At 35.0% G+C, this 15835-nt stretch overlaps 1 protein-coding gene across 3 annotated transcripts in view; it reads right to left on the reverse strand.

Annotated features, from left to right (window-relative positions):
- Positions 1-15835, reverse strand: part of LOC110023197 (RNA pseudouridine synthase 5) — a 45462-nt gene that overhangs the window by 17539 nt on the left and 12088 nt on the right. For 2 of the 3 annotated variants that reach the window (XM_020722487.1, XM_020722488.1), the window contains exons 7-11: positions 13735-13822; positions 9950-10034; positions 4472-4547; positions 3847-3914; positions 2080-2149 (exon numbers count right to left, since the gene is read on the reverse strand). In XM_020722487.1, the coding sequence (XP_020578146.1) occupies positions 2080-2149; positions 3847-3914; positions 4472-4547; positions 9950-10034; positions 13735-13822 (387 nt within the window). The remainder of the gene's footprint in view (positions 1-2079; positions 2150-3846; positions 3915-4471; positions 4548-9949; positions 10035-13734; positions 13823-15835) is intronic. The other variant, XM_020722489.1, reaches the window with a different exon arrangement.

Raw genomic sequence — 15835 nt, forward strand, 5'->3', positions numbered from 1 at the left:
CCCCCAAAGTCTCTGGGACCGAGCGACGAAGCCAGTGGCAGCGAGGGAAGCATCGGGAAGGGGAGAAGAAAAATGTCATTTCGAAGAAAGTCAGGGAAGGACGGACGAGGTCAACTCTTCCCTCGCGTGGAGGAAGAAGAGCTCGCACGGCTCGAGACCGAGAAAGGGAAAGGGCCAGACACGCGAACGGGGGAGTTGCGGGAGACGGAGCTCGAGCGCAGGGGAGTGTTAGGGATTAAAGAGGAAAGGGGTTAATTAACATATATATATATATATATATTAATTAATTAAAACACAATTTACTCTCGCGCGACAACGCGACAAAATGGGTATCCTCCCCGGGCAAAATCGACGTTCCGGAAGCGTTGGCGCAGTCTGTTTCGTCATCCGGGGTCGCTCGGACGACGTCGTCGACAATCGGGTCAAAAACGCGTCGAAATTCAAATTTCACAAAATCTCGACCCGCAATCGATCGTCCCAAAAGGTTTAATTGAGCATTCGACAAGTAACAATGCAGGCAATGCGAATTGCGGCTATCGGATACGTCGACTCCACGAATTGCGAAGCTTGTGCTCGCGGGAGTACGAATTGTGCAGAAAGTCACCCTAAGGCTCAGAAAGGGTTTATTTATAGGAATCCATTTTGGGCTTCCTCATGTCGGTTTCATCCTTCTAAGTGCTAGAAGTCGATATCACACACGTGAAGCTCCAAAAGAGGACGGAAGTAGGTCGAACTAAAATGAGGCGGGTCCCACTTCTAAGGTTCTAAGATAGTCGCAGAAAGACCCCTAAGGCTAGATCCTAACTCCCGCGAGAAATACTAGACCTCACGAAAAATGAGGTCAACAGATTAGGGATACAACATGACTCACAAAAAAGGAAATACAATACTAGAATAATCCCTAGTTAGGGTTGTAGGAAGGGATCCGAAGGTGGTGGTGGTGTCAACGAGGTGGTAGGAAAAGATGGGGAAGAACAAGTGGCTATTTGGTAGGTTGGAATGAGGTTTGGTGGATTGTAAGCGAGCTGGACGTCAAGGGTTTTTGCAGGTAAGGGATGGCAGGATGTCGATAAATGACTTGGAGAGTTGGGCAACCTACCTGGTTTTGGGGGGAAAGGTAGGAGTACGGGTGCAGGAATGAGGGGACTAGGTGGTTGGACAACAAGTTGTGGTGGTAGTAGGTGTTGCAGAGCTGTGGAGGGAGATGGGCATGGTCGGCGACTTGGGAAGAGGTAGGTGAAAGGGTCAGGGAGAAGATAGGAAGAGATTGGAAGAATACAACACCACCTCGAAGCAGGATACAGCCGGAGAACTACCTATCGTAAGATATAGTCCTAGCAAGAGGGAAGAGGACTCCAAACAGAAAATTTGAAAGCGAACATAGCGAAAAGCTGCCCCTTACAAACAGAAAACAACAATTAATAGACTCCTATTGGAGAAAGATAAGAAATAAATAAAAAAAGAAACTCCCACATAAAAGAAAGGGGTAAGAAGGCAAGAAGAATCTAGAAAAATAGCCATTAAATCTTCCTATATGGAGAATAGCACCAAAGGAAGGGTGATAGTCCCGCCTACTCTAGAGACCGTAATTCGGTTCGTGATCCTGCCTTCCCACTCCTTCCCGGGTCAGGTTTGCGGTTTTTTCTGGCTAGCCAATTCAGTTGTTGGTGTGTCTTAAGCACCCCACTTCAAGGGTGCTTTCAGCGCCCATGCCAAGGCTCTTTTTAGCGCTTGCGTCAATTACATTTCATAAAATAATCGAGTGCAGATTTTACCTATATCACCTTTAATATCAACAATTTCCCTTTCTAATTCTTCAAAATTAATTGAATCTACAAATTAAATACATAAAATGTAATTTTCAATTAATGCTTTGACCACCACTATTATTTTTCCAAAATAGATTACTTTTTTGAGTAAAAGCTTGAAAAGAGGAAGAAAGTTGAGTTAAAAAGGGATCAAACAAATCTAGCAAAAAAGAACTTAAGAAAAACACAAAAACATCAGTGTAAGTGTCAAAATGAACAATACCTGTATTGAATTGATTAATTCACTTTAAAATCAAGACTAGAAACTTGCCTACAAGTGGATGTCCTATGAAAGCAAGATGAATACGAATTTGATGTGGTCGCCCAGAATGAATCTCGACCTATTAAAAATCAGGCTAAAATAGAGAGTTGGAAAATAATAAATGAAAGTTATACAGCCAATTATTTGTCAGAAAAATTAGAATGTAGTATGGCATCAAAATAGAATATAGAATTTACCATTGATCAAAAAAACCATGCACCAGTTAAAAAGAAAAAGAAAGTTAAAAAATAACAAGAAGAAGTGCAAATGACAGAGTAGCCCGTCACTTAATACAGCTAAATACTACGTGATTTAGAAATCAGCGATTATAGGAGCAAAATCACAAGCTGAAATAAGCAGAGTGACTGAGCATTATAAAATGGCTCATCAAAGATAACAATAAACAGATTGACACACGCACACGTAAATGTATACTACTATAAGGGAATGTGAAGCTAAGGAATTGATACTATTCGGCAGGAACTTTCAACAAGAGAGATTGTTGGAACCGAAAAAGTTTGAGATGAGTTAATGTTGTTGTTTGAGATTGAGTATCCATACTTTTATATTAAAAAAAATGATGAAAGATTGTTTTGAACAGGTTCTTGAAAGGAAAAAGAATATCAGCAAAACAAGAATTCCAAGATTTTTGGTGGGAGGCGCTGAACAAAAAAAATCAAAAACTGTGATAGAATAGTAAAGATGATGAGAAAAACTTCAAGGATGCCTGATACCATTAGAACTAGTTTAGTTTCAACTAGGTTGAACCAGATAAGGAGAAATCCAAATGGCTTGGAAGGCTCGAGAAAAGGTCCAGAGTTTAGATGGAGGAGCAGTTGTCTTCTTGAGATAAAGGTGCGGCTGCGAGAAGATAGAGTTGTTGGTGTCTTCTTAAGATCATAGGAGAAGAGAGAAACGAGTAAGAGGTGTTCTTGTAAATTGATTACTTCCAAACGACTTGAACTGGTAGGGTCTTCTGTTTATGGGATTTTTTTGTACATATTTTGTTACATAGTTATTCAAGAATACGAGATTTGGTTTGTACCTTCCTAACATAGTTAAAAAGTTAGTTAACAATTCTCATGTGTTTACATATCTAACACTCAAAGTTTGATACTTACAATTGTAACACTTTAGTGTCATAAATTATGCATGAAAATGTGTATTTCACTTATAAAAAGATGGCAATAGTGGTATTTTTTTAAGTGAAATTAAATACTTTAGTGGTATCCTTGTAAAAATAATGAATGTTTGGTCACATTAAACGTTGACCATCTAATGAACCAGTCAGGAGGGTAGATGTTTTAAATTCGACTTATGTTAAGAAAGGTAGAAAAGGACTTAAAAACATTTAAGCGTGTTGCATAAAAAATGATCTTAATTTAATAGAATTAAATAAAACATGACACTCAATAGGACACAATGGTGAAAAAGGACATTTAGCGGACCCCGCATAGTAGGATAAAGGCTTGTTGTTGTTATTGTTTGCTTGTAAATATGATGGATGTTTAGGTGTTAGAAATGTAAATACATAGCTGTGTGGAATGTATGTAAATGCCCCCCCAAAAAATCACATTATTTAAGAAGGTAAAATGTCACACAAAAATACATTCATACAAAAATTAAGAAAGGAAATTCATAATCAACTAAACTTATCTTAACATAATAATTTAAAAAAATATATCTTAACTAGATGCATTTTATTATAAGAATAAGCAGAAGATTATGGCTAGCAATGAGATCAACGATAACAAAAGAAACGATTAGGAAGCATACATGCACCAATGTTTGATTTTGCAGCGCATCTTTCTCAAGTACTTGGACATTGCTCAAAGCTGGTTTCCCTAAAAAAGGCACATAAATCATGGAAAAAATAAAGATCGCTCTTCCACAAGTATCAAAAAACAAGCAAAAACAAACGTTCAAAGGGACAAGAAATCAAATAATGATAAAATATGTATTAAAATAATATTTTTCTTATAGAGACAGTAAGAGTGGTGAATTTTCTAAGAAGACACGAGCTTTATGGTCATTTTATTAATGGAGCATTTGCGTACTTAGCACACAATTCTTATCTATTTACATATATCACACCTAAACTTTTATATTTACACACAGCGCTCAAATTTCCGATATCACATCAAAAATAACACTATTATTATTTTTTAAAAGTGAAATACACATTTTCATGCATATTTCATGCATATTTTCATGCATATATTTAAAACACCAAAGTGCTATGCATGTAAATATGAAAATTCAGGAGTGAGACATGTAAATACATAAGACTTATGTGCTACGTATGTAAACTTCCCTTTATTAATTTGCATCTTAACTTCTTTAGAAATGAGAGATGAACAATGACAGGAAGAAAGAAAGTGACTGGCGAGGGAAAAAAAACCTGATGAGGATGCAACGTAAAGCCCTTTGGCCACTCCTGGATATTGCATCAAACCGATGGGCTGATCAATCAAAATCTGCATTATTAAGAATCGTTAAGACAATGAAATAAAAAAAAAAGCAACTGCGTTATATAATAAAATGTTAATTTGGAATTTCTTTGTAACAGCCAAAGTTAGAGACTTGAATTTAAATTTTGATGCGCTAAAAAAATTTCTTTTTGCCTTCCCAACCCTTCCTTTTGTGTAGAAATTTCATTTGTCCAGTAGGAGTCTATAAATTGTTGTCCTCTGTGCGTGGGAGACAGCTTTTGCTATGTTTATCTTACGCTATGCCTACTATAAAGGCAAGTTTACCTTTTGTATTCCTAATAGCAATTTAGTTTTCTATTATTGTTATTATTATTGGGTATAAATAGATTTATTATGTTTAGGGTTAAGTTTAGGTATGAGATTGAGTCGTGAGTCTTTAAGTTTAGGTTTTGGGAGAGATTTCCTACCTTTTGAATTGAAGGAATTGAGAGAGAGGAGTTTATCTTTATTTTCTTGTCAAGTTGTTTGATTTATTGAAGAAATAATGTGTTTTCTCTAATTTTTTTGAAAAAATGTGCCAATTTTGTAGTCGAATCGTATCAGAATGCTTTCAGATTTTCTGCACGGACGCCTGTTTTCTTTTATAGGGTTGTATCTGAGGAGGTGGTAGTGCTCCAGCTGATACAACTTCAAGGTGGTGATATATCTTCCCATTTTACCTTTTCTAACACTTCTCCGCCACTCATCCTAGCTGTCGGTTTGCTACCAACTCCTCTGGCCACTGTTTTCCCTCACTAGCCGCACTTCTACGGCCTTTCCCATTGTTGTCTGCACTTCCCCGCTCGCTTTCCACCTCCTAAAGTGTCAGCGAGTCTCCCTAGTTGTTGTCCCACCTTCCCAGCTTGCCACTCCACCTGCAACCTACCTCCCAGCCGCCCAACAGACCTTCCAGACGCCCCCTCCAATTCACCTTCCAACCCCTACCAACCCCTCTCCTGCATTCAACTCTACTGTCCCAAGCCGCTAGATCCATCTCGCCAACCTTCACAGCCCTTGAAATACACCACAGAGGTGTTTGCTTGTGTCGCGTATGTTCTGTGTTGTTATTTTCTGTTGTGTTATGTTGTAACTCTCTCTCTACATTAATAAAAGTTTGTTTTGTGTTTTCCGTTGAATTACCTAGTAGTTCTGGTATCACAAAGAAAGCATAGAGTCATCAAAGAATTCTGATTTGTGATGTTACAAGTGAAGTAAATTGGGTAATCAATAGAAGTGAATTTATTAAGGATTAATGCATAGCGCTGTTTGGGATCACTTTTGTTTTTGTTTTCTACTTATATATATATTTTTCTTATGTTTTACTTTAAAATAAATTTTTTTTTGTTTTAGTTATTTTTAAAAACACTCAAAACATCTTATTTTTAGTATTTTTTAAAAAAAAAATTTGATTTGTTTATAAAAATAAAAAATAAAAACAATTAAGAAATGCTTCAAACAAATATTTTCTTAAAAACAAAAACAAAAATGGTCCCAAACAAACCATAAGGGTTCAGGGATGATCAAGCCTTTTGAATTAAATTTTTAAGTTTGAATTCACTAATAAGTAGGTAAAAGCCCAAAGTGAAAGTAGATGAGAGCTTAAACAAGGTCCCAAACAAGTCATTAGTCTTTATAAAGCGAATAAGAGCTTGAAATCAAGTAACATGTAAGCCAAGGTTTCATGTGTAGCTGATAAAAAGATTTAACAAATATTGAACGGAAAGCAAATATTATTAATGAATTCAAATTGAAAATTATAACAAAACAATGCGGAAATCTAAATATTACAACAAAACAACACGCAACACTAGAACTAGGGTGAAGATGTTGTTGGGTAGGGGTTTGGACCTCTGGGGCGGAGGTGGTCAGATGGCAAGTTGAAAGGTGGTGGAAGGTGATGACAGCAAAGGGAAGTCGGCGAGTGGCGAAGGCGGCGATGGAAGGGTGATCCTGAGAGGCGGTGGCACGCTAGAAGGGGTACAATGGCGGGAAGGCAACGAGGCTGAGTAAAACAACTTGGTTGTTTTCTTGGTAGCAGCAACGAGAGCAATGGGAGAACTATGTAGAAGGAAGTAGGAAAGCGTAGAAGTGGATACACACCACCTCAGAAACAAAATACAACCAGAACATGGCTCAAAACCCTTGGATACAACCGGAGCTCAACTCAGCCCAGGACTTGGAATTAACACAGGTACGGACGGTCGAATGGTGAAAATTAAATTTTTCAGCATTCATATTCTAAAACTAACATTTAATAAATAAAGTGTCACTACAAAAAATAAATTAAATTAATACAATCAAATTTAACTCATTTATGATTGTCTACATCTTTTATAAATATTTTCTTTTATATTTTTCATCTCATAATCAAATAATTAAATCTGAAATATTAGTTTAAAACAACAGTGAGCTAGTCTTAGCCAGTAAGTACTCATGCTCTTAAACTCTAGTAACACAATGAAAAAAAAAATTAATATGCATGTCAATTATGTAAGTCAATATAAAGCATATGATGATTTGTATTATTTATTATGGTCATTTAAGGTGATTATAAACATTAATTGTGTCATTGTATCATTTACATATTAATATATTTTTAATTTGTATACAATTGTCACAGGAGCACCTTCTAAAACTTGTACCAATGAAAACACATCAATATCAATATTCTTTTTATTTACGTGCGAGTATTTTAATATTCCCCCTCTAGTACCATAAAAGAATGAACTTCATCATAACTAATCATGCACAAACAATCATTCTATATAGTCCATAACATTCACATTTTCATGTTATTCAATATGTAATATTTAATACTACAATGACTAAAACTTTTCATAATGAGATACTATAAGCATTCATATCAAAATGATCGATAAAATTTAAGAATAGAGAAATCATAAATGCATTAACCAATTCATCAATAACAATTAATACGACTAATCTAGAAGAAATACAAATAGACTAATATAACTTAATAGTGGTATTCACATTGATTTCACCTTATAAAATAACCCCTTCAAAATTCTTTAACTTGTTTTGCCTATAATTCATGATCTATATTTTCATCATAATTAAATATTAATAAAATATTTTTTTTAATAAATTTAATAAAAGTAAACTCAAGCTTCACCTCCTTATCTCATCTTCTTTTGCATTAACAATGATCTCGATCTCCCTTAATCTCAATTCAACTACTTGAAAATTTATAATCACTAATATTATTTTATAGAATTTAATATAAATTAATAATATTTAATTAATTTGATGAAATAATTTATATAATTAAACTATGAACTCTACTCACGGATTAAACTTCAATCCCTCATTCACGAACTTCCTCCTTTCTTTGTTTGCTTAGGGCACGGCTAGCACAAACCTACTCGGCTTGACCGCCCGGGAAATTTCTTCAGCTTCACACGATTGCACCTTCACCTAAATCCTTCCTCTCCTTCTCATTCTTCTTCCTATTCACGCATAAAGGCTCGGTCCTCCTTCCAACTCATGCTTCCAAAAACAAAACCACAATAACATGCGCTCACATCGCTCCCAAGAATAGTACCACAGCTTTGCCTCTCAATCTAGGATTGCAGGTGAAGAACCAGAAGCCTCAATGAATGAATTCAAAGCTCCCCCCTAACCCCGGGAGACTGGCGTGAGACGGCTAGGGTTGAACCATGCTTTGGGTTTAGCAAGGGGTTGTTGGTTAAGTAGGGAGGTTGAACCGGCCGGCCCTAATTTGGGTTGGAGGTTTGCAGCCTCCCCCCTAGTGATCTTTAGTTTATTATACATATGTTGTTATTTGGTTTTAAGGTTCAGTTTTGTGTTTTAGAATTTTGTCCAGTTTGTCGCCGCTGGCTTTTTCCCTCTAGGGCTGTATCCGAAGGTGAAATGTGCTCCGATTGTAACTGGTCTAATGTGATGATCTTCTCTAAGGGTTCAAGGAGTGCTACGGTTGTAACTCGCTCTCGCGTGGATAGTTATCCTTTACCTATTCCCCTTAACTATTTGTTGTCCACCAACGAGTGCACCCCCCTTGTCCACCTTACTATTGCGCCGTAGTTCCCATCCCACGCCGAACCTGCTGCCTGGAATCCATCCCACGCCCCTATTTGCTGCCTGGAATCCATCCCACGACCCCAACCAACAACCGTCAGACCCTCTTCAACCTTTTTGTTCCAGCCTTCGCCCTCTCCCCATCTTCGAGCTGCTGTCCCAGCCCCTTTTCCCACCTCATGGCTGACCCGCAACCTCCAACCTGCACCCTCCTGCATCCAGCCGTCACCCACGACTTGCATCCTCACTCAAGGATGTTATTCGTTTTTGTTGTTGTTTATTTTCTATTTTGAAGAATCTTTGTTGTAACCTTTTCGAATTTCAACAATAATATTTGCAACTCTATTGTGATTTGGTTAACTCATATCACCCGGTTTCTGAATTGAAGGAAGCTCAAGCATTCATTCAATGGATTTGTGGAGGCAGAAACACTACTGAGAGTTTAAAAGATAAAATTAGAGTCTTCATTCATCTAAACAGAGCTAAGCATCGCCCACATTTTATGTAGTGGAATGATTGTACCAACTGTTTGGAAAAGAGGGCTTGCCAAGAGACATCAAAATATACTATCTCTTTAAAGAATTAAGAGTGCATTGTCTAAACCTTGGTGATGCATACGGCAAGCTGTGTGAACTGGAACATTGATTATAATTTTCTTAGTTGGCCGAAGAAAAAGCCCCAAGACAAATACATGGATAAACTATTGTTTATTACTGGCGGACGAAGATGCAAATAAAAAATAATCACATGAGTTTTAGCCATGTCAAAAGCAACAGGAAAACAAACCCTGGATAAATTCCAAAATAAAACACAAAATTAGTTTGTGAACACATGCGTACATAACACCTGATATCTTTGTATTTCTATATCTAGCATCTAAATTTTGCTTTTTACATTTGTACCGCCCAAATCTTTCATATCACATAAAAAATATCAATATTTTAACATTTAAAAAGTTAAAATACATATTTTCATGCATAGATAAGGTGACATATATGTAAAAATTGAAGTTTAGGTGTTAGATAGGAAAATACATAGAATTGATTGGTATGTGTGTAAATATTCCAAAAATGGAGTGGGCATTTACATACATTCCACCCAATTCCTATGTATTTACATATCTGACACCTAAACTTAACTTTTTACATTTATACCACTCAAATCTTTCTTATCGCATCAAAATACTATTATTTTAACTTTTAAAAAGTGAAATACATCTTTTCATGCATAGGCAAGGTGGCATATATATATATGTAAAAATTAAAGCTTAGGCGTTAGATCTGTAAATACATAAGAATTAAGTGTTCCGTATCTAAATCTTCCAGTGAAGTTTTATTCTACCGACAACATACCTCATCATGTTCAAGAATCCCTCTAACTAGTGCTCGATAACACTTTAAAATTTTCCGAGCTTCGCCATAATTTTTTCCCAGCATTCTGATACAGCAAGTACGGATCAACAAAATGGCAGATGAAAATTGCTTTTTTTTAATTGTAAATACAATTGTACTACAAGACTTGGTAAACCTAAACTGAGCTATGGACACAACCTTCATCATCTATTTTAGTTTACAGTATCTTGCCTTAAAAGACATGGAACATAGAAATAAATAATGGTAATTAATACATAACACCATAGTCAACTTTAGTAATTGCAATTAAAAAATTGACGTTCAGATCTATTTAGCATATTGGTAATCCAACAGAAATGCAAGAATTTCAACATATTCAAATAATCAAAAGCAAGTGATAAAGCTAAGCAAGAATGTGAAATGATAGTTTTAAAATGTTTTGTATGGCAACTTTCAAAAACAAGCTTTTATAAAACAGACCTAAGTTGTCAGGTATGCATAAACGAAAATTGATGATGCACTAATAAGATGGTTACAACAATGAACAAAATAAAATTTTGAAGTATATTGATGCACGCTGCTGATATTTAATCACTAAAATAGGTAATTTTAATAAGAAAATATGTGTACAAGGTATTAAAATGGGCACAGTGGTGTTAAATGTCTGGCTATGTGGACCCAAATGAATATAGGCAGTATTTCATCGCCACCGGTAATTAATCCTAGGTCCGCAACAATAATATTTTAATTGATAAATGTGTTCCTTATTAGCATCTTTTAGAGGTCATATAAGTAGACTTCAGTCAAGCCAACCTCAACTAAAAGTCAATTTACTTCAATAAATGTGCGCCTCATCATCAATATTTAGGGGTGATATAAGTAGAGTTCAGGCAAGCCTGCCTCAACTTGAAATCAAAAATTTAAATTCAGTCTGACACAAATTTAAGTAATATCTACTTCAATATTTTGGTGATATAAGTGTTCAATGTAATTAGATTTTATTACATTTCACCTCTTTCTCTATAACATCTCAAGCGCATAATGACAGCAGAAAGAAATCGTTAAATATTAAATTTCCATTGATCCCACACCTTATTGGAAAAAAATTTCGTAATGTCTATTTCATTTTTTCAACAAAAAAAGATCCCTTAAAAATAATCACAACTTAAAATTTCTCAAAATTTTAGCTTGACTCTAATTTACTTCAACAAATTTCGCATATATTTTGAACTTGAATAATAAACCAAACTTATTGTATAGTAAATTTCCATGTTTAACCTAAATTGCTCCAATATAGTTCGAGTTAACACAAAACGTAATTCAATTGTGCTTACATATGATATGCCATCTAGTTTATAGAATGTAAAACATTTAAATAATACATTATTTTTTGTATATCCAAGGGTTTTTTATATAAATAAACAAATAATTTTGAGTCAACTCCAAATCATTTGATTTTTGGTCAAGCTAGCATGACTCGAGTGAATTTTGATTTTTAATCAAGTTTGAGTTAAATTAAATTGGTCCAAATTTACTTGAACTCTACACAATATTAACTCCCATAAGAGCACTTTTGGTTCCTTATTTATCACTAAAAGATTAATGTTAAAACTAAAAAAAAGAATTTCACATTTAAAGATAACCAACATGAATTTCAAAAAGCACTTGGAAATAAAGCACGAGTAAGCCCATGATCACAATATTTTTTCTCATTTTAACTGCAAATAGGTATATTAATAAAATTTAATGAGCACTCTTTCAATTTCATTAATGTGCACTTCCAGTTTTGTTGATGAAAAAAAGGTGCTTGGTTAACTAATCATCTCGTACCTTACTAAGAAAAAACAATCCAAAATATTTTATTTTAGCTCATTAATACTAATAATTTAATATTTGATGAACCAATGGATGTAAACCTTTTAGAAGGCCGATTATGCTTTTTTAATGAGTAAATAAATGCCTCCACTATTTTTAAACTTATATGCTTTCTTTCATGTTGGTTTTTTGTTTTTAATCTGCGCCTATTAAATAAATGTAAACAAAAAGAAGTCAACTATTATGATATGAACTTTGAATTATTTAATCGGATATACTAATCTTGCAATAAGGCAAAAGTAAACAGTAAACATAATTGCAGAACCTTATCTTGCAAAAATCCTCTAGCATATAATTTTAACGAGTTAAAAAGATAGGTTCCCAAAATACAGGCTTTTAAAGAATATTCTTATAGTTCTTAAACTCACAGAATATTTGGTTGATTCCAATTTGTACTCACTTTTAATAATATATTTTAACAGTAAAAGGTCCCCTGAGTTTTTTTAATCTATCATCAGAAGCAACTTCTTGGATTGGACATAACCATCATTCCTAGAACTTCATAAGAGCAGGAAATTAAATTCGTTATGTTTACGGTGGTCTCAATTATGCATTTCCTTTATATTATCAATTAGAAAGTTGGGTACTTGTTCCCCATAAAAAAAATATTCTCATAAGTGATACAGCATATAAATAAGGTAAAACCCTTAAATTATCCATCCAACCGTGATATTTGCTACAAGCTTGTTGACGGTTTCAATATTTTCAAGTGCAAGTTAAACTAAAGGGGTATTTACATACATACCACACAATTTGTATGTATTGCATATCTAACAACTAAATTTTAATATTTACATTCATAGCACAGAAATCTTTAACATCACATCAAAAATAACACTTTTATTAATTTTTTTAAAAGCTAAATGTCTTGATACCGGAACTAGTAAGGGTAACATTAGAAGCACCAAAAACAACTTTCATTAACATCAAAATAAAATTACATTATGATTCGAACGGAAATAACAAGTCACAAGATAAAACGACACAAACAACACTCCTAAATGTATCATAATGGGTGATGGAGGTCGGCTAGAGGGATGGGAATGATTGCAAGAGGTGACAACAGCCACAGGAGGCAGGTGATAGCGAAGGGAAGGTGTGGAGCTGAAGGGATAGCAAGAGGGGTGGGCGGTCGGCAGCGATTGTGTGGTGGTTAGGAGAAGCTTGAAATGGTCGGCGGCTAAGGGGAGTAAAAGAGATAGGTTGGGAAGGATAAAAGGGGACTATACAATCACCACCGCGGAGGGGATACAGTCGGAGCACCACCACTTCCTCGGATGCAGCCCACAAAGGAGAAAGAAACTCAATAAAGGAGATCTAAAGCTAAACTCAAACACAACTCCAATCTAACCCCCTCATACCCAAAAACAGCAATTTATAGATTCCTAAAGGAAGCTTCTACACAATGGAAGACAGTGGGAAGCCTGAAAAAATCTAGAATATCCAAATTCCACTGTTGGTGCCCATCAGGATCATGCATGTTCGTGATCCCGCTCCCCTGCGAAGGTTCTCAGGCTCCCTGCTCTCGCGCGGATTCTCCTGCTTTCGTGAATTCTCGTAGGTTCCCGCTCCTGCAAAGTCTTGTGGGACTTCGATCCTGCAGCGTCAAAGCGCTCCGATTTGGGGCGTATTTTAGTGCCTCGAGGGCATTGTTTTAGCGCCTAATTTAGGGGGCCGGTAGCGCCTGTGTCATGTATGTTTTAATAAAACCAAGGTGTTGTAAATGTAAATATCAAATTTTAGATGTGGATATGTAAATCCATAAGGACGTGTGGTAGGTTTTAAATTTCACTATACTTTAATGTTCTAACTGTAAAGATAAAAATTCTGGATCAAATCAAGTAGAGCAAAAAAATTTTAACTCTAAAGGCTGTAAACATTAAACAAGTGGAACAGAACACTCAACTTACCTATTCTCTCCAACAGCTAACGTGCCAACAGCAAAGTATTCTGCAAGTTTAGTTTTTGCAAGCTTTGTTTTGGCGCAAAGTAATATACCTGATTTAAATGAGCAAGTTGCCCGTTTAGGTTAGCACAAACACATAGCAAGAAGGAAAAAAGAAAAGGAAATTTACATACGTAGCAAACAATTATTATGTATTTACATATCCAAACCTAAACATTCATGTTTATATACATAGCACTTTGATGTTTTAAACCTATGCATGAAAAGGTGTATTTTACTTTTAAAAGTAATAAGTGTTATTTTTATGTGATATTAAAACTTGAGTGCAATGCGTGTAAATGTAAAAGTTTAGGTGTGAGACATGTAATAGATAAGAATTGTGTGCTATGTAGGTAAATGCCCTCAAAAAAAGAAAAGAATGAATTTTATTTGGGAAAAGAAACAAAATCTGTTCAAGCAATATGAGACTTAATTAATAATAAAAAATGATAAGGCTGCATGCAGTATAGCAACTGGGTACCAAAAAAATCATTAATCTAAGTGCACAAGTTTATCAACTATAAGCAAAAGAGAAAAAATCTAAAATAGTCTCTTGACTATCAAGAAGTGACCAATTTAGCCTAGAAATTTTAATTGCTCCATTTAAGGGTCCGTTTGGGGCAGTTGATTAGCTGCTGCATGGCACGAAAACGCTGCCGAAGGCGATTGTTTTCCGCAGCGGGGGTGTGTTTTATCAAACGAACACCTCATTTGCAGCCGTCGTCTCAGACCCAGGTTTTGCGGTTTCATTCAAAGGAAATTCCTTTGTTGCCCATATTATTCATATATGCAGTTTCACTCGAGTGATAAGCGGTCGAGCCTAGTGGTTTTTCTACCTTTGATTTTCTTCGTCCTCTAGTACCCTCTATCATTTAACTTTAAAGTTTTTGTTCTGTATGGTTTATGGCTTTTTTCTCAATGAGCTTTGTTGTTTGCGGTTTTTCTATGATGGAGAAATTTGGAGTATTTTTTTTTGGAGAAAAATGAAGAAATGTAGTTTTTGTGAGGGTCTTCAATTTTTTCTATAATGACCTTCGATTTTTCTATGATGGTCTTCAACTTTTTATGTGGTTTCTGTCTCACCGAGATTTGTTTTTTGTGGTTTTTTTGTAATGGAGAAATTTGGTAAAGTTGGAGAAACTTTTTCTCTAATGACCTTCGATTATTTCTGTGATGGCCTTCGAAATTCCTGTGAAGTTCGTATCGTGCATGTGTGCAACATCAAAAATTATTTTGAGGGATTTTGGGATATTTCTTGTTGAAATGAATGAGGATTATGCAATAAGCTCCGGCTTTCGATCTCACCTCTATAGCTTCCATTGTTGTGCTATGGTTCCTTGCCAAGGCTTCCACCATAGCTTCCACTATTTTTATGCACAATTTTAATGTTAGGAATAATTTATTGAAATCATAAGTAATATAGATGCACTAATATAGAACATGAACGTAATAGTCTCTAAATTTAATAGGGTTAAAGTGCTTACACCAACTGAAAGTATTTTCATCAAATTTTTAAGTCCTAATTTTTTTAGGCACCTATTTCTATCATATATAAGATGGCCATCTCTTTTAAGAAATATAAATCAATACTTCATATTCTTGACTTCAAGGTTTTCATATTAGAAAATGCATTTTCAAAGGCATGTTTTGTTGGTTTAATCTTCATAAGAAAATAGTCATAGTGAATGATATATTCCTTTTTGACCTCATAAACCATGAGAAGATCATAGCATATACTTTTTACTAAGATTGCCTTGATGTACTTTTTAGTAAGATTGCCTTGCACTATGTAGCACATGAACTCCATCATTATAGTCACTGATCATTTTTTTAAAATAGCATCATTTATTCCATGCTATATTCCATTAGCTAAAGGCAACTAAGGTCCCATTTCTTTAATGTCTTTTGTCTTCTAGTGAAAGATTATTCGTCGGTTTATCCTTTTGCTCTGAGACGTCACAATTTTATAAATCCTTAATTATGTATTTATATTATTTCATCTAACTGTTTATGATTTGTGATTTTAAACCTTCAAAAAATATGAGCATAAGGTCTTCTGGTACTCT

The sequence above is a fragment of the Phalaenopsis equestris genome, unplaced genomic scaffold, assembly GCF_001263595.1.
Source record: "Phalaenopsis equestris unplaced genomic scaffold, ASM126359v1 Scaffold000223, whole genome shotgun sequence".
Taxonomy (NCBI): Eukaryota; Viridiplantae; Streptophyta; class Magnoliopsida; order Asparagales; family Orchidaceae; genus Phalaenopsis; species Phalaenopsis equestris.